Below are 20,733 nucleotides of genomic sequence, written 5' to 3'. Positions count from 1 at the left end.
GCCTGCCCAGCACTGCCTGCTGCCACACAAAATCACGTTTGGCCAAGCCACTGAGCCCTAAACTGTCATTGGAGCTCGTTTGATGGGTCTGAGGATCCATCAGAGCCTCAAACATAAATGCCAAATATCATACCTGGCCCCACTCAAGAAGCAAATCCCCATCCCACAGCCACACCGTGGGAGACAAATCCTCTGCAGAACCCACAGCCCCGGCTCTGGGGTTTATTTGGCTCCTCTGGGGGAGGGATTTGGGTGGATTTGGGAAAGCTGTGGGCAGGGAGAGCTGAGCTGATGTGGAACAGCTGGGAGGGAGCTGGGCAGCGCCAGCCCCAGCTCTGGTTCTGCAGGGCTGGGAGTGATCCGTGCTCAGCAGAAACCCCTGACTCCAGCTGGGTCATCCTCTGGCTCCTGCACCAACCACGAAATTGCAGGTTCCTGTCCCAGGTGATTTCCCAGGAGCCGAGAGTCCCAAACCTGAGCTGGATCTGCAGGTCCAGCAGATTTTTTTGCATCATTCTCATCCCTCTTCCACCACCCACCTTCTGTGCTGTGCTTTTAACCCACACCTGAAGCCAAGCTGGTCTGAGAGTCGCTGACAGGAGATGGCTCCTGTCACTGCTGCCACCCTGGTCACCCCAAAATCTCCTTTCCCATGGACATGGAGCCTCCCTTACAAACAAACCCAATCACCCGAAGAATCCTGACACCTTTTCCTGCTTTTTTAACATTTTCCTTTAGGCTGGCCGAGCCACGGCCACTTCTTTGCACACCAGCTCCTGTTCTAGAAATGTTAAATGGTTAAAAATATTTAATGTGTCTTCATGCTGCCTCATTGTCCTGCAGGTTTTTGCAGAGATACAGGTCGGGATGGCCTAGCAGTGCTCCACAGGGCAGGGGGAACCAGGGGACATCAAAGGCAAATCCTGGGCAGGGGAAAATCCACCTGGGCTCAGGATCCTGCACACAGGACCCCAGTTAAAGCTCTGCTCTCCCCTGAGCTGTCCAGGGGACACTGCAGGCACTGCTCACTGTCACCATCTCCCCTGCAATAATACATGAGCTTTCAGGAAGCCTCTCAGCTGCAGCTTTTTATATCTGAACTCTTTCTGGCTGAGCAATCTCAACCTACTATTGATCCACATGACGCATTTGATTCCCATAATTGAGATTGGAATGGAAAAAAACACATTTCTGTTCCTCCCAGCGAGTTTGTTTCTCACGTGTGACAGCTCGGGGCGTGCAGCACTCGAGTTTTGCTGTGATTAAAGTGAAGGAATCTTTTCAAAGTGGGAATTTGTGACTGCTACAGCCCAAAATTCAGCGATGGTGGGAGCAAAATACCTGGGTGTTCTCTCCCCCATTGCCTTTAAATGTCAAGCAGCTGCTGGAGTTGTTTTTTGGGGGATCATGGAGTGGTTTGGGTGGGAAGGGACCTTAAAAATCATCTCATTCCAGCTCCCACTGCCCCAGGTGCTCCAGCCTGGCCTGGGCCACTGCCAGGGGCAGAGGATTTCTCCTTAATATTCCATCTAACCCCACTTTCTTTGAGCTTTCACCCATCCCCGTTTGTCCTGTCAAGCAGGAATTTGGAAAGAATAAAACAGAAATAAACCCATAAACCCAGAATCAAACAAGAATGTTCCTAATCTCTTATTGTATTTGCAGGGTGCCCTGATGAGGGGAGGAATGGTGAATTTGACTCCATGCTCTCAGAAGGCTGATCTGATCTATTCTATTCTATTCTATTCTATTCTATTCTATTCTATTCTATTCTATTCTATTCTATTCTATTCTATTCTATTCTATTCTATTCTATTCTATTCTATTCTATAGAAAGAATACTGACAGAAGGCTAAAAAGATAATAATGAAAACTTGTGACTCTCTCCTGAGTCCTGACACAGCTTGGCCCCAATTGGCCAAAGAGTGAAAACAACTCACATGAAACCAATAAAACAATCCCCAGGCACATTCCAAGGCAGCAAAACACAGGAGAAGCAAATGAGACAATTATTGTTTTCCTTTTTAAACACATTCCAAAGCAGCAAAACACAGGAGAAGCAGATCAGGTAATTTTTGTTTTCCTTTTTCTCTGAGGCTTCTCAGCTTCCCAGGAGCAAAATCCTGGGCAAAGGGATTTTTTTCCAGAAAATATGAATGTGACAATCTCCCCTTGCTGCTTTCTCCTGGTCAGGAGAATTTCCAGCACCTGAAGTGGACAGAAATCCCCCAGTTTCACACGGAATAACCCCAGACTCAGAGGAGAAATCTCTGACTGCAGAGCAAGCCTGGAGCCCTCCTGTCTGGACAACAAAAGCACTTGCTCCCTTTGGGTCTCCCTGTAGGTATTGCACTGATGGAGAAACGCTGTGTATTCTCTTGTTTATTTGCAAAAAAAGGTTAAAAAAAACCCAAACCTCTATTAAAATGCTGCACCTCTGGGAGTGCCTGTGAGAGGAGTGAGATGTGACTCCAGCAGGGAAGTGATCAGCCTGCAATAATTTAGATGTTCTGTTGCTATGGATACTTTCTTTAAGTGAAGCATACCATTATAATTTAAATTTCCAGTAACTCACCAAAAAAAAAAAAAAAATCACATTAAAAGTAATAAAAAATGCCAGAGACGCAAGTGTTTTATTCCTTGCTGTCAGTTTGACTGGGAGCTGTGACAGCCCTGGAGAAGGGATAAAATTGGCACTTGGGAGCAGATTCCAGTCTTTACTCATTTGCTGCATTAATTACACCTGGGAACGGGGGCTGTGACCGGGGAGGGGCTGGTGACGGGCTGGGATGGGGATGGGACACTGGGAGTGACACTGGGAATGAGGATGGGAACTGGGATGTGACACTGGGAATGGGGATGGGACACTGGGATTTGGGACAGGACACTGGGAATAGGGATGGGACACTGGGAATGGGACACTGGGAGTGGGAATGGGACACTGGGAGTGACACTGGGAATGAGGATGGGAACTGGGATGTGACACTGGGAGTGACACTGGGAATGAGGATGGGAACTGGGATGTGACACTGGGAGTTGGGATGGGACACTGGGAATGGGGATGGGACACTGGGAGTGACACTGGGAATGAGGATGGGAACTGGGATGGGACACTGGGAGTTGGGATGGGACACTGGGATTGCGTTCCTGTGTGTCCCCTCCAGTCCCTCAGCATCCCCTGCGAGCAGATCCAGCTCAGCCCCCCCTGGAATCACCCCCAGGACCCTTCTGATCCCATCCTGCCACACACCAGGGCCAGGCTGAACCCAGAGACACAGAAACCACCACAGGGGAAATAAATAAAATCACCCAGCACAGAGCCTGCAAAAAAAAAAAAAAAAAAGGCAGAGTTTTTATTCCCCTCAGTGCAGAAAATTCTTTACAGCATCAGGTTTTCTTAAAAAAACAAAACAAAACAAAACAAAAAACACTCTGGACACACAGAGATAGTGTTGTGAATGTCAGCATGTGCTGCTCTAGGAAAGGACAGGGGAATCCTCACCCTCCATCAAAGGTTCTTGGGAGAGCAGGAGGTGTTCCTTACCCTCCATCCCAGGTTCCAGAGGAGAGCAGGATGTGCTCCTCACCCATCCCAGGGTCCTGGGGAGAGCTGCTGCCCCCGGGATTGAGGCACCCATGGGCACAGCCCTGCCAGGACCTGGAACTGCTCTGAGCTGCTCCCTGCAGAGCCCACAGAGCACAGGTTCCATCAGAGAGACCCCCAACACCTTCCCACACTCACACTTTGGGGAAAAAACATCTCCAACCTAAGGCAGAGCCACTCAGCTGCTCCCTCATGAACTCTGCAGCTGACTCAGAGGGTTTTCCTTCCTTCCTGTGAGCAGTTCTGAGGGAGTTCTAAAGAGCTATCAGGGGAATGAATTAGTGCTTCAAACCCGAGTTACAAATCTATAAAACAGATTAGTACACTTCACGTAAGGCCACAAACACTGAGAGGTGTCAGTGAGGCTGTTTGGGATGGTTAAACCCAATCTCGAGTTAGCACGAGCTGTACCTCCGAGGCTGGTTCCAGCCCCAGGGGTAGATGGAGCTTCCTGAGCCCCCTGGAGCTGTCAGGAACAGGGGTGGGAGCACCACTGGGCACCAGGAGTGAGGTCCTGGGACAGGGGTGGGAGCACCACTGGGCACCAGAACTGCTGCTGCCTGACCCCATCCCATCCACATGGATCTGGGGCAGGAGGAGTCCTGGCCAGGCAAACCTGCAGGGCCGAGCTGGGAACGTGGAGCTGTGCCCCTGCTGCTCCTCCCAAGCTGCCCTTCCCAGCAGAATCCAAAACCAAACCTTTGCTCCCTGCTGGTTTTGCTGTTAAAGCCAACTTTGGAGTTTGGGACCTGGAGCCAGAGCTGCAGCACTGCCAGGGGGGCTCTTTTTGGGTGAAAAGCTTCTGAGGAGAGCTCCAGGCACTGCCCACCTTGACACTCCAAGCGCTGCTTTCAGTCCAAGCGTTAAAGTGCAAAACTTCTTTGAGTTACAAAAGTCTTTGGGTTAAACAGGAGCTGGGACCCGCTGGGGTGAGCGACAGCAGCGAGAGCGCCACGGGCACAAAGCACCAGCTCTGCTCCCTCTGATTTCTGTGCTGTCACACTGCCAGCAGCTGCTGCAGACTCTCCCTGGCCACGCAGGTGCTGTGCTGTGCCACGATGGGTTGGTGACACCCAGAGCTGTGTCTGCATCCCACGATGGGCTGGTGACACCCAGAGCTGTGCCAGGCTGGGTGCGCTGGTGACACCCAGAGCTGCGTCTGCACCCACACAGGGTTGTGGTGGTGCCTGCAGGAGGAACAGCCCCACGCCTCTTGTAAACTGTGAGTAAATCCGTCCGAGAGCATCCTGTGGTTTGGGTAAGAGCAAGGTACAAAATTCCACGCTGGGTTTCTGAAGCTTTGGTCTGAGCTGGGCTGCGGCACCCGGCGGTGTGGGGGCCCTGGAGGGTCCCAGAGGGGCTCAGGGAGGGTTTGGGGCCCTCAGAACATGAAGAGATCGTCCTGCTCAGCCGGGCTGGGCTCCAGCTGGCCCCAGTGCAGGGGGGACAGAGCCTCTGCAGCCTCCTGCGCCGACAGCCCCGTGTCCAGCTCCTGGGGATTGGTCCTGGACTGGGCCAGCCTGGGGCACAGAGGTGGGAAACAGAGAAACAGTGAGGGAAATAAATACAGAGTAATGCAGAGAGTGAAATAAACACAGAGAAATGCACAGAGTGAAATAAATACAGAGAAACAGTGAGGGAAATAAATACAGAGAAATGCACAGAGTGAAATAAATACAGAGAAATGCACAGAGTGAAATAAACACAGAGAAACGGTGAGGGAAATAAATACAGAGAAATGCACAGAGTGAAATAAACACAGAGAGATGCACTGAGTGAAATAAATACAGAGAAATGCACTGAGGGAAATAAATACAGAGAAACAGTGAGGGAAATAAATACAGAGAAATGCACAGAGTGAAATAAACACAGAGAAATGCACAGAGTGAAATAAATACAGAGAAATGCACAGAGTGAAATAAACACAGAGAAATGCACAGAGTGAAATAAATACAGAGAAATGCACAGAGTGAAATAAATACAGAGTAATGCAGACAGTAAAATAAACACAGAGTAATGCAGAGAGTAATGCACAGAGTAAAATAAACAGAGAAATGCACAGAGTGAAATAAATACAGAGTGATGCACAGAGTATATAAAATATGGAGTAAAGCAAGAGTAAAATAAACACAGAGTAATGCACAGAGTAATGCCAGGGTAAAATAAATATAGAGTAATGCACAGAGTAAAACAGAGTAACACAGAGAGTAATGCATAGTAATACACAGAGTAATGCACAGAGTAAAATAAACACAGAGTAGTTATTTTACTTATTATTAACACACAGCCATTATTAAGAGCCATTATTAACAGCCAGGGCTCTGGGGCTGCTCCCCTGCTGAACTGCAGGGAAGGATGAGAGTTTGAGAATTACCTCGAGGGAGGGCTGAGAGTTTGAGAATTACCTTGAGAACGCCTCGTCCAGACCATCATCCATCTCCTTTGTGGAGAGATCAAAAAGAGAGACAAGTAGTTGCTAAGAGAGCTGCACAGAAGTGCATTTAGAGACCTGGCTCTGCACTCACACAAAGAAATATCTCTGTCTGCTGGGTTCTGAGTGCCTCAGCCACCTCCTCTGCAATCTGCAGGGAAAGGGGAACTCGGGGGCTTGGCCCTTCCTGCACCCCAAAGGGGCTGAGCCTGCCCCAGATCCATCCAGGAGAGCAGTACATGTTATTTATTTCAGCACAGGGATGTAAATCCCCCCCTGACCCTCCCATCCCTGCTGCCAGGAGGGAGCTGACCCTGAGCTGTGAGCCCTCCCTGAGCAGCCCAGGCCCCCCGAGCTCCCAGTTTGGCCCAGTTTGGCCCTGGCCGCCCCGGCTGTCCCTTACCCACTCCAGGTTGTTGTTGACAGAGGCATTGCTGGGCCCAAAGCTGCTGTTGTCCAGGGCTGGGGGCTCGGGGCTGCTGCCCAGGGGGGCCCTGCCCGGCTCCTCCAGGTCCAGCAGCTTCCCCAGGGCTGCTGTGAGGGCAGAGAAGAGAGACACAGAGAAATACCCAAACCTGTTTGCTGGAATCACCTCCCTGCATCCAACCCCTGCAGGATGGACCCGGATCTGAGCCCTGAGGACACTCAGGTGTCACAGACTCTTCTATGGAAATTCATTTCCTTGGGATTCTTCCTCCTGAGAAGCTGAGAGGCCTCAGGAACAAAATGCAAACAATGGTTATCTGCTGCTGTGGAATGCAAGAGTGGATCTGGGATTGGTCCATGTTGCTGTTTCTGATTAGTGGCCAAGCACAGCTGGCTCGGACTCTCTGTCCCAGCCACAAACCCTTGTTATCATTCCTGCTCAGGGACAATTCCCCACCCCAGGCTCTGCCCCGTGCCTCACTCACCTGTGCCAGGGTGGGCAGGAGCTGCTGAGCTGGGGCTGCTCGTCCCTTCTGCTGCCAGGATGGACCTTTCCCTCTTCTCCTTCTCTGCACAACAGGAGAGGCCATGAACCACTGCCTGCAGGGAGCAGGGACAGCGGGGACAGCAGGGACACAAACTCCAACTCACCTTCCTTTGCTGCCTGCCAGAACTCAAAGGCCAGCCTGAAAGCCTGGGCCACGGTCAGGGTGACAGCCTGGGCCTGGGGACACACAGCAGGACAGGCTCAGAGCTCTGAGATCAATCACTGACACCACTGAGATCAATCACTGACATCACTGAGATCAATCAATGACATCACTGAGATCAATGACATCACTGAGATCAATCACTGACACCACTGAGATCAATCAATGACATCACTGAGATCAATCACTGACACCACTGAGATCAATCACTGACATCACTGAGATCAATCAATGACATCACTGAGATCAATGACATCACTGAGATCAGTCAATGACATCACTGATATCAATGACATCACTGAGCTCAATCAATGACATCACTGAGATCAATGACATCACTGAGATCAATCAGTGACATCACTGAGATCAATCAATGACACCACTGAGATCAATGACATCACTGAGATCAATGACATCACTGAGATCAGTCAATGACATCACTGAGATCAATGACATCACTGAGATCAATCAATGACATCACTGAGATCAATGACATCACTGAGATCAATCACTGACACCACTGAGATCAATCAATGACATCACTGAGATCAATGACATCACTGAGATCAATCAATGACATCACTGAGATCAATCACTGACATCACTGAGATCAATCAATGACATCACTGAGATCAATGACATCACTGAGATCAATCAATGACACCACTGAGATCAATGACATCACTGAGATCAATCAATGACATCACTGAGATCAATCACTGACACCACTGAGATCAATCAATGTCATCACTGAGATCAATCACTGAAACCTCTGAAATCACTGAAATAATGGAGATCAATTACTGAGATCACTGAGATCAATGATATCACTGAAACCACTGAGATCCCTGAGATCAATCACCAAGACCATTGAAATCAATGAAATAACTGAGATCAACCACTGAGACCTCTGAGATCACTGAAATTACTGAGATCAATTAATGAAACCAATGAAATCACTGAGATCAGTCACTGAAACCTCTGAAATCACTGAAATAACTGAGATCAATCACTGAAATTACAGAAATTACTGAGATCACTGAAACCACTGAAATCCCTGAGATCAATCACTGAAACCACTGAAATCAGTGAAATCAACCACTGAAATTACTGAAATCACTGAGATCAATGACATCACTGAGATTACTGAGATAAATCATCGAAATTACTGAAATAAATGAAATTACTGAGATCAATGAGATCACTGAGATCAATCATTGAGATCTCTGAAATCACTGAAATAACTGAGATAAATCACTGAAACCACTGAAATCAATGAAACCAATCACTGAAACCACTGAGATCAATCATTGAGATCTCTGAAATCAATCACTGAAATCACTGAAAGCACTGGCAGCCCCCAAGGACATGGGGGGGGACACAAAGAGGGCACAGCACCCCCAAAACCAGGCAGGGGGGACAAGGGGACCCCCAGAACCAGCAGTGCCAGTCAAGGCTGGCACCAGGAGGGCTCACTGGGATATTTGAGCTCTTTCCATCCCTGATGGGAGTGCAAATGTTCTATGGCAAAAAAAAAACAACCCTTAAATATGGTAATTAAGTATGAAACTCCTCACAGCTGTTTACAATTTAAGCTGTCACATCTGAATCAAGTTTAATAGGCCCAGCCACTGCTGAGAATTACCCAGGAACTAAAAATATGGGCTAATTACACGGCTGTGCCTGGGAGCTGTGGTGCACCCAGAGCCCCTGCCCTGGCTCCAGGCTGGGAGCAGGGATCACCTCAGCAGCAGGATCTTCCTGCACTTCACAGAGCAGGAAAAAGGAAATTATCCCCAGTTCTTCTGCCACAAAAGGCCTTGGAGAACTTTATTTGCAGGGGGACGCACGGAGCTGATGCAGCGCCGAGATAATTCCTTTAGCAGCAGGAAGATTTAAATTTTAATTTGCAGAGTGAGGCTTATCTCGGCCGTGCCGGGGTGGGAGCACAGGAGAGACAACTTGTGGCTGCCATTATTGTCCCCAGGGGGAAAAGAGGAGCTGGGAGAGGCAGGGAACGTGAACAGAGCTCCAGGCACGGGGATGCTGCTGGGGACCAGGCTCACCAGGTCCCTTCCCCTCCTGGGGCACTGGAACAGCAGGGAAAGGTCCAGGAGGGCTCAGAGCAGAGAGCTGGATTTGGGAATGAGTCTGGGATGGGCTCTGAGCCCACCTCAGTTCCTTCCCACAGCCAAATCTGTGCTCTGAGCCCACCCCAAACGCTCCCACAGCCAAATCTGAGCTGAGCCCCCCTCCCCAGCACAAGGCAGCCTCTCCTGATGTCACAGACACATTTAATGAAAAATCCTTTCCTTGGGATTTTTATCTCCTGAGAAGCCTAGAGGCCTCAGGAACAAAATGCAAACAATGGTTATCTGCTGCTGTGGAATGCAACAGGGGCATCTGGGATTGGTCTCATGTGGTTGTTTCTAATTAATGGCCAATCACAGCTGGCTCAGACTCTCTGTTCAGTCACAAACCTTTGTTATCATTCATTCTTTTTCTATTCTTAGCCAGCCTTCTGATGAAATCCCTTCTTCTATTCTTTTAGTCTAATTTTAATGTATTACATATAATAAAACAATAAATCAATTGATAAATAAAACACGGAGTCAGATCCCCGTCTCTTCCCTCATCCTCAGAGCCCTGTGAACACCATCACACAGCCCCAGCTGCACAGGTGTCCCTAAAACCACGCAGGGACATCCCAGGGCAGGGCAGGGAGCCCCAGCAGGGTCCCCAGGGCTCCTCCTGCCCCCATCCCTGCCCGGAGCTCTCGGGGCTGCAGCAGCACAGGGAGCATCCCCGGGGCAGGGACTGCTGCAGGCTCAGCTCACAGCCCCAGAGGCACAGCCCCGGCTGGGGTGAGGGGCTGGGCAGTGCCGAGCCTTCCTCCCAGCCCTCCTCCTCCTCGTCCTCACTGACCATCTTCCTCTTGGGGCACAGGAAGGCGTGGCACTCGAGGCTCTCGCTGTGCTGGCTCTGCGCGATGTAGGCGAACACCTTGTCGTGGGCCCTGTCTGCGGTGCAGTAGGAGATCCTGGAACACAGGAACAGCCCAGGGTGGGCTCTGGGGTGGGCTCCGGGATGGGCTCCGGGCTCCAGGGCTGCCACAGGGGCTGCACGGCACGGGGAGGGCACCAGGGTGGGATGGGCAGGGGGAGATGGCAGGGGCTGAGATCTATGGGCAACACAGGGAGAGGGGGGAGAGAAGAGAGAAGAAGAGAAAAAGAGAGAAGAAAAGGGAAAAGAGAAAAAGACAAAAGAGAAAAGGGAAAAGAGAAGAGAGGGAAAAGGGAAAAGAGAGAAGAAAAGAGAAAAGAGAAAAGGAGAAAATAAGAGAAAATAAGAGAGAAGAGAGAAAAGAGAAAAAAGAGAAAAGAGAAAAAAGAGAAAAGAGAAAAAAGAGAAAAGAGAAAAAAGAGAAAAGAGAAGGGAGGGAAAAGAAAAGGGAGGGAAAAGAAAAGGGAGGGAAAAGAAAAGGGAGGGAAAAGAAAAGGGAGAAGAGAAGAGAAGAGAAGAGAAGAGAAGAGAAGAGAAGAGAAGAGAAGAGAAGAGAAGAGAAGAGAAGAGAAGAGAAGAGAAGAGAAGAGAAGAGAAGAGAAGAGAAGAGAAGAGAAGAGAAGAGAAAGAAAAGAGAGAAAAAAGAGGAGAGAAGAGAGAAAAGAAGAGGAAATGTCTTTTCCACACAGTGGGACAGGACAGGCTAGAGAAGGGAAGCTGCCAGCACAGCAGCACCTCACACTGCTCTGCTCAGAAGGTTTCCCTGGAGGGTGAGGAAGGAGAAAGGAGCTGTGCCCAGCCTGGGATTTCACCCTGAGGCTCAGGGCAGGGGCAGGAGGTGAAGCAGGGGTGCCCAGGCTGGGCTGGGACCCAGGCTTGGGGTTTGCAGATGCTCAGGGGATGTGGGAGGGAGGCCCAGCCCAGCCCCAGCACCCACCTGTAGATGGAGATGTTCTCGATGAGCTCGCTGCTCCTGCCGTCCCTGAGCACAATCCCCCGCGGCGACACCTTCAGCGTCACCTTCTGCAGCTTCTTCCCACTGGCCTTGGCCTCGGGGAGGGAGGGAGGGAAGGAAAAACCCAGGGTTTGACCACTGGCACCTCCAGGGGTGTGGGAGCAGCTGGGGATGCTCTCAGCAGGGCTGGCTCTGCTGCCAGGAGGGCTGGGAATGGGCTGGAGAAGGGCTGGGAATCGGGGGAATGAACTGGAGGAGGGCTGGGAATTGAGGGATGGCTGGGAATGGGCTGGGAATGTTCTGGAGAAGGGCTGGGAATTGGGGGATCCAGGAATTCCACCCCTCTGAGGCCCCAGTGGGACAGAGCTGTGCTGGCTGCTCCTGTCCTGCTCTCTGTCCCTCTCTGTGCCCTCCCAAATCCTGGAAGGGAAGCCCAGAGCAGCCCTGGCCATGCTCCAAACCTGTCCCTGCCCTGACCCAGCAGGTCAGAGCCTCCTCACACACCCCAGCTTATCACAGGAGCTCAGCACGCCCCAGCCCACAGCCCGGGCTGGAACCAGGGGCTGCCAGAGCCTGGAACTGTCTGCAGGGCCACCCACAGCCCTGGAGGGGCTGCAACCCCATCCCCATGGAGCTGAAATCCCAATCCCCCTGGAGCTGAAATCCCAATCCCCCTGGAGCTGAAATCCCAATCCCCCTGGAGTGGCAATCCCAATCCCCCTGGACCCCATGGAGCTGCAAATCCCAATCGCCTTGGAGATGGAATCCCAGTTTCCCTAGAGATGCAATCCCAATCGTCCTGGAGCTGCAACCCAACCCCACGGAGCTGCAATCCCAATTTCCCTGGAGGTGAAATCCCAACTTCCCCATGGAGCTGCAAATCCCAACTTCCAGGGAGCTGCAAATCTCAATCCCCTGGAGCTGCAAACCCCAATCTCCCCTGGAGATGGAATCCCAATTTCCCTAGAGATGCAATCCCGACCCCATGGAGCTGCAATTCCAATCCCCTCTGGAGCTTCAATCCCAATTTCCCCCACTGCAGCTCTGAAACTGCTCCCCGTGGGACCCTCCCAAGGGCCATCAGGGCCACCTGGTGACCCCTGGGGACAGCTGGGGACACTCACGGTGGCCACGATCCTTTTGACAGCGGCTGCAGAGAGCTCCTCTCCCTTGGGCTGCTCCACCAGGGTCATGCCCAGGTACTTGAGGCTGAAGAGCATCCCCTCCAGCAGCGTCTCCCTCGTGTCTGTCCAGTTCTCAGGCAGCTCTGGGGACACACGGAAGGTTCTGGAATCACCAGCTCACAGCAGCAGCACTGAGGGGTTCACCTGGGAGCCTCCCCTGCAGCTCTCCAAGGCAGCACAACAAACCCCAGAACGTTCTCCACGAGCCACACCAAACCCCAGAACGTTCTGCACACCAAACCCTTCAGGAGCCCCCAGCTCACCTGGGAGCCACCCCGCGCCCTGACCCTGCAAAGCCTCACCTACACAAGGAGGATAAAATGGGATTTGCTGCTAATCCCGGGCAGCTGCTGGCAGCCAGGTGAGGGGAACGATCCCCCTCAGCCCCGAGGAGCCCCCCAGGAGCAGAGGGCTCTGCTCTCCCCTTGGAAACCACCATGGGACTGTTCCCCAAAGTGCTGGGGGAAAAGGAGGACTCGAAACACAGGGACAGGTGTGGGGCCAAGGTGAGAATCAGGTGGGGGCTCCTAAACCTGAAATTCCACCCAGGAGCCAGCAGGGATGGGCAGCTCGGGGGCTTTGCCTCTCCCCAGGTGTCACACAGCCCCACAGGTGCCACACAGCCCCACAGGTGTCACACAGCCCCCACAGGTGTCACACAGCCCCACAGGTGTCACACAGCCCCCCAGGTGTCACACAGCCCCCCCAGGTGTCACACAGCCCCCCAGGTGTCACACAGCCCCACAAGTGTCACACAGCCCCACAGGTGTCACACGGCCCCACAGGTGTCACACAGCCACCCCAGGTGCCACACAGCCCCACAGGTGTCACACAGCCCCCACAGGTGTCACACAGCCACCCCAGGTGTCACACAGCCACCCCAGGTGTCACACAGCCCCACAGGTGCCACACAGCCACCCCAAGTGTCACACAGCCCCACAGGTGTCACACAGCCCCCCCAGGTGTCACACAGCCCCACAGGTGTCACACAGCCACCCCAAGTGTCACACAGCCACCCCAGGTGTGACACAGCCCCCCAGGTGTGACACAGCCCCACAGGTGTCACACAGCCACCCCAAGTGTCACACAGCCACCCCAAGTGTCACACAGCCCCACAGGTGTCACACAGCCCCACAGGTGTCACACAGCCACCCCAGGTGTCACACAGCCACCCCAGGTGTCACACAGCCCCACAGGTGTCACACAGCCCCACAGGTGTCACACAGCCACCCCAGGTGTCACACAGCCCCCCAGGTGTCACACAGCCACCCCAGGTGTCACACAGCCCCCCAGGTGTCACACAGCCCCCCCAGGTGTCACACAGCCACCCCAGGTGTCACACAGCCCCCCAGGTGTCACACAGCCCCCCCAGGTGTCACACAGCCCCACAGGTGTCACACAGCCCCACAGGTGTCACACAGCCACCCCAAGTGTCACACAGCCACCCCAAGTGTCACACAGCCCCACAGGTGTCACACAGCCCCACAGGTGTCACACAGCCCCCACAGGTGTCACACAGCCACCCCAGGTGTCACACAGCCACCCAGGTGTCACACAGCCCCACAGGTGTCACACAGCCCCACAGGTGTCCCCAGGCCAGCCTGTTCGTGTCCCCCCGCTGCCCATCCGCTGTCCCGGTGTGACTCGGGCCGGGTCGGTCCCACGGGATCGGGGACAGCCGCGGGTTCGGTGTCACCGGGGGGGTTCGGGGTGGCTCCCCCCGGGCCCGGTGCCCTCCCCGGCAGGGCCCGGTGGCCGCTCGCCACGGCGGCATCGATCTGCGAGCGGGACGAGGTCACAGCGCGCCCGGCGGGCTCCGGCCCTTGGCCCGGGCTGGGGGACACGGGGACACGGGGACAGAGGGACACGGGGGGACAGAGGGACACGGGGACACGGGGACAGGGGAAGGGGCGCAAGGAGCGCGGAGCGCGGCGGGGCGGAGCGAACAGCGCGGCAAAAAGTGGGGCTGAAAGTGAGAAAAGAGCGACGAGAGAGCGAAAGCGAAGGCGGAGAGAGAGAGAGCAGAGGGCCGGGGGAAGAGAGGGGACAGAGGGGCCGGGACAGAGCGGAGCGAGGGGAAGGGACAGGGAGCGGAGCGGCGGAGCGGGGCCGGGAGCGGAGCGCGGGGTGCGGGAAAGGGAGCGGGGTGCGGGATGGGGGGCCCGGGGCAGAATGCGGGGTCCGGGGCAGGGAGCGGGGTGCGGGATGGGGGGCCCGGGGCAGAATGCGGGGTCCGGGGCAGGGAGCGGGGTGCGGGATGGGGGGCCCGGGGCAGAATGCGGGGTCCGGGGCAGGGAGCGGGGCCCGGCCGGGGTGCGGGGCAGGGAGCGGGGGCTCGGGGCAGGGAGGGGGACCCGGGGCAGGGTGCGGGGTCTCGGCTCTCACTCTTGTGCCGCCCGCCGGCCCAGGACGGTTTGTGCACGCTGGGGCTCCTCAGCAGGGCCCGGCCCGCGGACTTGAGCGCGTCCATCCCGGCCCGGCCCGGCCCGGCCCCGCCGCAAACTTTTCCTGCGGCGCCAGCGCTGACCGCGTCCGGGGGCGGGGCCATGCAAATGAGCGCTGACGTCAGCGCGCCACGCCCTGTGCCACGCCCATCCCCGCCCCGGGGCCCGGAGCGCGGCGGGGTCCCAAAAACTGCGCGGGGTCCGCAAAGTTGTGCAGGGTTCCTAAAGCTGTACGGCGTTCCTAAAGTTGTGCGGGGTTCCTGAAGTTGTGCGGGGTTCCTAAAGCTGTACGGCGTTCCTAAAGCTGTGCAGCGTTCCTAAAGTTGTACAGGGTTCCTAAAGCTGTACAGCGTTCCTAAAGTTGTACAGGGTTCCTAAAGCTGTACGGCGTTCCTAAAGCTGTGCAGGGTTCCTAAAGCTGTGCAGGGTTCCTGAAGTTGTGCAGGGTTCCTAAAGTTGTGCGGGGTTCCTAAAGTTGTGCAGGGTTCCTAAAGCTGTACAGCGTTCCTAAAGTTGTGCAGCGTTCCTAAAGCTGTACAGCGTTCCTAAAGTTGTGCAGGGTTCCTAAAGCTGTACAGCGTTCCTAAAGCTGTACGGCGTTCCTAAAGTTGTGCAGGGTTCCTGAAGTTGTGCAGGGTTCCTAAAGTTGTGCGGGGTTCCTAAAGTTGTGCAGGGTTCCTAAAGTTGTGCAGGGTTCCTGAAGTTGTGCAGGGTTCCTAAAGCTGTACAGCGTTCCTAAAGTTGTGCAGCGTTCCTAAAGCTGTGCAGGGTTCCTGAAGTTGTGCAGGGTTCCTAAAGCTGTACAGCGTTCCTAAAGTTGTGCAGGGTTCCTAAAGTTGTGCAGCGTTCCTAAAGTTGTGCGGCGTTCCTAAAGTTGTGCGGGGTTCCTAAAGCTGTGCGGGGTTCCTAAAGCTGTACGGCGTTCCTAAAGTTGTGCAGGGTTCCTAAAGTTGTGCAGGGTTCCTAAAGCTGTGCAGCGTTCCTGAAGTTGTGCAGGGTTCCTAAAGTTGTGCAGGGTTCCTAAAGCTGTGCAGCGTTCCTGAAGTTGTGCAGGGTTCCCAAAAACTCCGCGAGGACCCAAAAGTTCTACAGGGTCCCGAAAACTGTGCGCGGTCCCCAAAGCTCCACATGGACCCAAAGCTCCTCGGGGTCCCTAAAGCCATGCAGGCTCCCAAAAACTGTGAGGGGTTCCCTAAAGTTGTGCAGAGTCCCTGAAGTTGTTCAGGGTCCCCAAAACTCCTGCAGGGTCCCCAAAACTCCACAGGGACCTAAAAGTTCTGTGGGATGCCAAAAGTTCTGCGGGGTCCCAAAAACTGTGTGGGGTCCCCAAAACTCTGCCGGGTATCCAAAGCTCCTCGGGGGACCTCAAAGCTGAGCAGGGTCCCCAAAACTCTGTGGGGACTCAAAAGTTCCACAGGGTCCCTAAAGCTCCTCGGGGTCCCCAAAGCTCTTCGGGGACCCCGGGTCCGACAGCGCTGTGGGGACACCACGACTCAGCCACACCCAGGGCCTGGGGGTGCCCCCCAAAATCAGGATTTGCTTCCCCCCACGGATCCTGCCCCAAATCCCTCCTCCCTACACTGTGGGGTGCAGCTCTGCAGGGATCCCCCCCTTCCCCACTCACATTCAGGGTAAAGGACCCCCCTCTGCTCTCTCCAGGCCCAGGTGACCCCAAAAAAGCTGAGTTTGCCCCAGGAGGGGTTTGGTGACCCGGGCTGGGGTGGGATATTGGGGTGTCCTGTCTGAGCAGCCACCCTGGTGTCACCCAGGTGTCACCACCTGCTCTGAATGGAGAATAAAGCCCTCACAGGCTTTCTGAAATTAAAGGATAAAAAAGAGGAGGCGGAACCCCAAAGGAAAGGGGAGCAGTTTGGGAAAGGGGAGAAGTTTGGGAAATAGAAGCAGTTTGGGAAAGGGGAGCTGAGCCCCGAGGGAGGCTCGTTCCTCCTGCAGCTCCTCCCAAAGCTTCAGGCAGGCACAGATGTGCAAACTCCCCTGGCACACCCCAAGGACGCGGCTGAGTTGGCTGGAACAGTTCTGTGCTGGCTGCAATTCCTTCTCCCAGGGTCAGAAGAGAGGGACCAGGAGCTCAGGCACTCATTTGGGTTAATTCTGCTCTTTATCACGAGGAATTCAGGCCTGTGGTAAACTGGGTTAGTTTTACTGACAGCGCCGGAGCTCCCAGACTGACACCAGCACATCTCGTTACATAACGCAGCGAAGATAAAAATACAGCAGGGTAAAACATCAGCTGGGAGAGGAAACAACTGGAGCACCCCCACTTTTAATGCACGCTGGAAAACGGGGGTGAAACCCCCGTGCTGGGGCGCTCAGGGCACGTCCTGTCACAGGAGCACTGCACAAATCTGATTTATTTGTCACACCCAGCTCACAGCCAGGGCAGTGCTGGGGCAGGGCAGGAGCACCAGCACGCAGGGAAATGTTAAAAATTAAAAAATTAAAATATTAAAATATTAAAATAAAGAGCTGAGTTTTCATGGCGAGACCCTGCAACCCCATCTCCTGGTTTTTGTGATTTCCTTAGGGAAAGGTTTCACCTCCACTTTCCCCATCTCTCCTGTGCTGCTGGGGCAGCCCTGGGCAGCTTTCCCTGCCAGGCTGGGGCACGGGGGATTTATCAGGGTGCCAGGGCAGCTCCCCCGACCCCTGTGAGAGCCACGAGCACCCCTTGATGCCACCCAGAAACCTGTGGGGGCACCCATCAGTGCTGCCCCTCTATGCTCCTGCACTCGTGATGGCATTTCCCTCCCTCCAAACTGATATTTTCTCCCTTTTCCCCATTCTTGCCCTGCATGCCCAGGGGCAGATTTGCTGCTGCTGGTGTCGCTCCCAGCCAGGCTGTGCCAGAACACGGAATTTGAGGTGCAGGCAGAACAAAGGCAGCTGTAGAGCAGCAGATGGGCACTGCCCAGGCTGCTCTGCCCGGGCAGATTTGGGAGCTAATAATAATTGTAAACATCTCAGGGCAACCTGGTTAATCCTGATCATCCCCTTAGCCCAGCATGGGATTTGTGGGGGTTTTGTGGGCTGGGACAGCCCTGAATGTGGGGGTGTTTGAGGGTCCCAGGACGAGGGGAGAGACTCTTGACTCCATGTCTCAGAAGGCTGATTCATTACTTTATGATATATATTATATTAAAAGAAAATGATATCTTAAAACTATACTAAAGAATAGAAGAAAGAATTTCATCAGAAGGTTTGAAAAGAATAGAAAGGAATGGAATGATAATAAAATCTTGTGACTGACCCAGAGTCCGAGCCAGCTGACAGTGATTGGCCATTAATTAGGAACAACCACATGAGCCCAATCACAGATGCACCTGTTGCATTCCATAGCAGCAGATAATCAATGTTTGTATTTTGTTCTTGAGGCCTCTCAGCTTCTCAGGAGGAAAAATCCCAAGGAAATGTGTGACACCTGAGTGTCCCCAGCTGGGATCCCTGCAGTGCCAGAGAATAACGAAAATAAAGGAAATAAAGGAAATAAAGAAAATAAAGGAAATAAAGGAAATAAAGGAAATAAAGGAAATAAAGGAAATAAAGGAAATAAAGAAAATAAAGAAAATAAAGGAAATTAAGGAAATAAAGGAAATAAAGGTGCCACCCTGAGCCCAGGTCCCATTTCAGCCCTGGATGTGCCTCCAGCCTGGGCTCAGCAGCCCTGCAGCCTCACACAGCCCCCAGTGATGTTTGCAGCTCACAAATCTCCACTGAAACACGAGGTTTGGGGATTTTTGTGGTTGGAAATATGAAGAGCACGAGTTCAAAAATGCGCACAGAGAGCAGAGAAATGGGACTTTTTTTTTTTTTTTTTTTTTTTTTTTTTTGTAATCTCTGGATCTGGGGGAGGAGCTGACTCTGGGGTTTGGAGCTTTTAATAGAAAAACTGGAATCTGCTGCTGTGGTGGAATCTGCTCCTGCTGGCCAGGGGACAGGGGGACACAGGGACATGGGACATAGGACAGAGGGACACAGGGACAGAGGGACACAGGGACAGGGGGACAGGGGGACACAGGGACAGAGGGACATAGGACAGAGGGACAGGGGGACACAGGGACAGGGGGACACAGGGACATGGGACACAGGGCTGGGCTCCTCAGTGGCTGCTGGGCAGGAGGGGTGCAGCTGGAAGGGGTAAAAGCCACAAAAATTCCCGGGTACGAGGGGTAAGAAACACAAAATTTCTCCAGGTGGAAGGGGTAAAAACCAAACCCAAAATTCCCCAGGTGGCCCAGCCTGTCCCAGAGCCCCGTCCAGGCCAGAAAATTCCATTTTTTTCCCCATTTTTTTTCCCGTTCTTTGCTCTCCCCACGTGCCCCGGGGGAGCGGGGGCAGCACCGGGGCAGGGCCCCCGTGCAGGGGAGGATTTTTATTAATTATTTGTTAATTGTGATGGAGCAGCTGCCAGGAACAAAGGCAGGTTGCCATGGCAGCGGGGTGGGAGAGATCCCAACAATTCCCGTTGTTCCCGTTGGAATAAAGGGTGGAAAAACAGCCAGGGAGGGACGGGGGTGGCACAAACCCCAAATTTGTGCCTGGAGGGGACCCGGGGGTGCAGGAGAGGCCAAAGTGGGATTGGGGTTTGGGATGGGAATGGGGACTGGGATGGGAAAACGAGCGGCCCAGCCCCGTGTCCCTCTGTCCCTGTGTCCCCCTGTCCCTCTGTCCTCAGGCCACCAGCAGCAGATTCCAGTTTTTCCAGTTTTTCCATTAAAATCTCCAAACCCCAGAGTCAGCTCCCCTCCCGGATCCAGGGATTAAAAACCCAAAAAACAATAAAAAAGTCCCATTTCTGTGCTGGCTGTGCACATTTTTGAACTCGTGCTCTTCATATTTCCAACCACAAAAATCCCCAATCCTCGTGTTTCAATGGAGATTTGCTGAGAGCGCCCAGGAACTCAAAAATAATTTAAAAAACCCCAATATCAGGGGGAGGCTGGTGCTGAGAATCCAAAAATAATTAAAATAATATAATAATAAAAATAATAATAAAAACCCAAATATCAGGGGGGCTGGTGCTGAGAATCCAAAGGTACTTTAAAATAAATAATTAAAATAATATAATAAAAAATTAAAATAACATAATAATAAAATAATAATAAAATAAAATAAATTAAAATAAACCCCCCAATATCAGGGGGGCTGGTGCTGAGAATCCAAAGGTACTTTAAAATAAAAATTAAAATAATATAATAATAAAATAAAATAAAATAAAATAAAATAAAATAAAATCCCAAATATCAGGGGGTGCTGGTGCTAAGAATCCAAAAATAATTAAAATAAAATAATTAAAACAATATAATAAAAATTTAAAATAACATAATAATAAAAAAATTAATAAAATAAAATAAATTAAAATAAAACCCCCAATATCAGGGGGGCTGGTGCTGAGAATCCAAAGGTAATTTAAAATAAATAATTAAAGTAATATAATAATGAAATAAAAGAAAATCAAATCCCAAATATCAGGGGGTGCTGGTGCTGAGAATCCAAAAAATAATTAAAATAAAATAATTAAAATAATGTAATAATAAAAAATAATTAAAACAGTATAATAATAAAAATAGTATAATAATAAAAATAAAAATAAAAATAAAATAAAATAAAATAAAATAAAATCCCCAGTATCAGGGGGGGCTGGTGCTGAGAATCTGAAAATAATGGAGTCACATTCAGATGTCATATTTAGGGAAAAAAGGGATTTTCCAGGCTGGGAAAGCTCCGGGTTTGTTCTCAGGCTCACCCAGGGCTCCTGGGCCCTCTCGTGGCTGCTGCGGACAGGACACGAAGGAATTTCTGTCAATTTTCTACCAAACACCAAGATCGTGCTATCGAGGGAGATTTTGGGGTTTGGAGTGCAGAAAATGCATCTGTTGCACACAAATGTCCTCAAAATAAAATGTTTGGAGCAGCTCCTGGGCATGGGAGTGGCAGGATATTATCATATCAAATAAT

At 52.3% G+C, this 20,733-nt stretch overlaps 1 protein-coding gene across 1 annotated transcript; it reads right to left on the bottom strand.

Moving 5' to 3' along the window:
- Positions 1-4,358: 4,358 nt before the first annotated feature.
- LDLRAP1 (low density lipoprotein receptor adaptor protein 1) lies at positions 4,359-14,783 on the bottom strand. The gene is made up of 9 exons (XM_058040261.1): positions 14,699-14,783; positions 12,254-12,396; positions 11,112-11,224; positions 10,097-10,211; positions 7,113-7,185; positions 6,947-7,030; positions 6,439-6,569; positions 6,010-6,044; positions 4,359-5,124 (listed from the first exon to the last, which is right to left on the bottom strand). Exons 1-9 carry the CDS (start codon positions 14,781-14,783, stop codon positions 4,986-4,988), a joined length of 918 nt encoding a protein of 305 aa, XP_057896244.1. The 3' UTR covers positions 4,359-4,985.
- Positions 14,784-20,733: the final 5,950 nt, after the last annotated feature.

The sequence above is a fragment of the Melospiza georgiana genome, chromosome 24, assembly GCF_028018845.1.
Source record: "Melospiza georgiana isolate bMelGeo1 chromosome 24, bMelGeo1.pri, whole genome shotgun sequence".
NCBI classification, from domain to species: domain Eukaryota; kingdom Metazoa; phylum Chordata; class Aves; order Passeriformes; family Passerellidae; genus Melospiza; species Melospiza georgiana.
This window is presented reverse-complemented; position numbering and strand designations above follow the sequence as displayed.

Excerpts from the sequence above, each read along its gene's own strand:
- LDLRAP1 (XM_058040261.1), bottom strand. The coding sequence starts at position 14,783 with ATGGACGCGCTCAAGTCCGCGGGCCGGGCCCTGCTGAGGAGCCCCAGC. Across the intron at positions 7,186-10,096 it reads TGTGCCCCAAGAGGAAGATG|GCCCAGGCTGTCACCCTGAC; the intron begins GTCAGTGAGGAC and ends GTGTGTCCCCAG. Across the intron at positions 5,125-6,009 it reads CTGGACGAGGCGTTCTCAAG|GCTGGCCCAGTCCAGGACCA; the intron begins GTAATTCTCAAA and ends TCTGTGCCCCAG.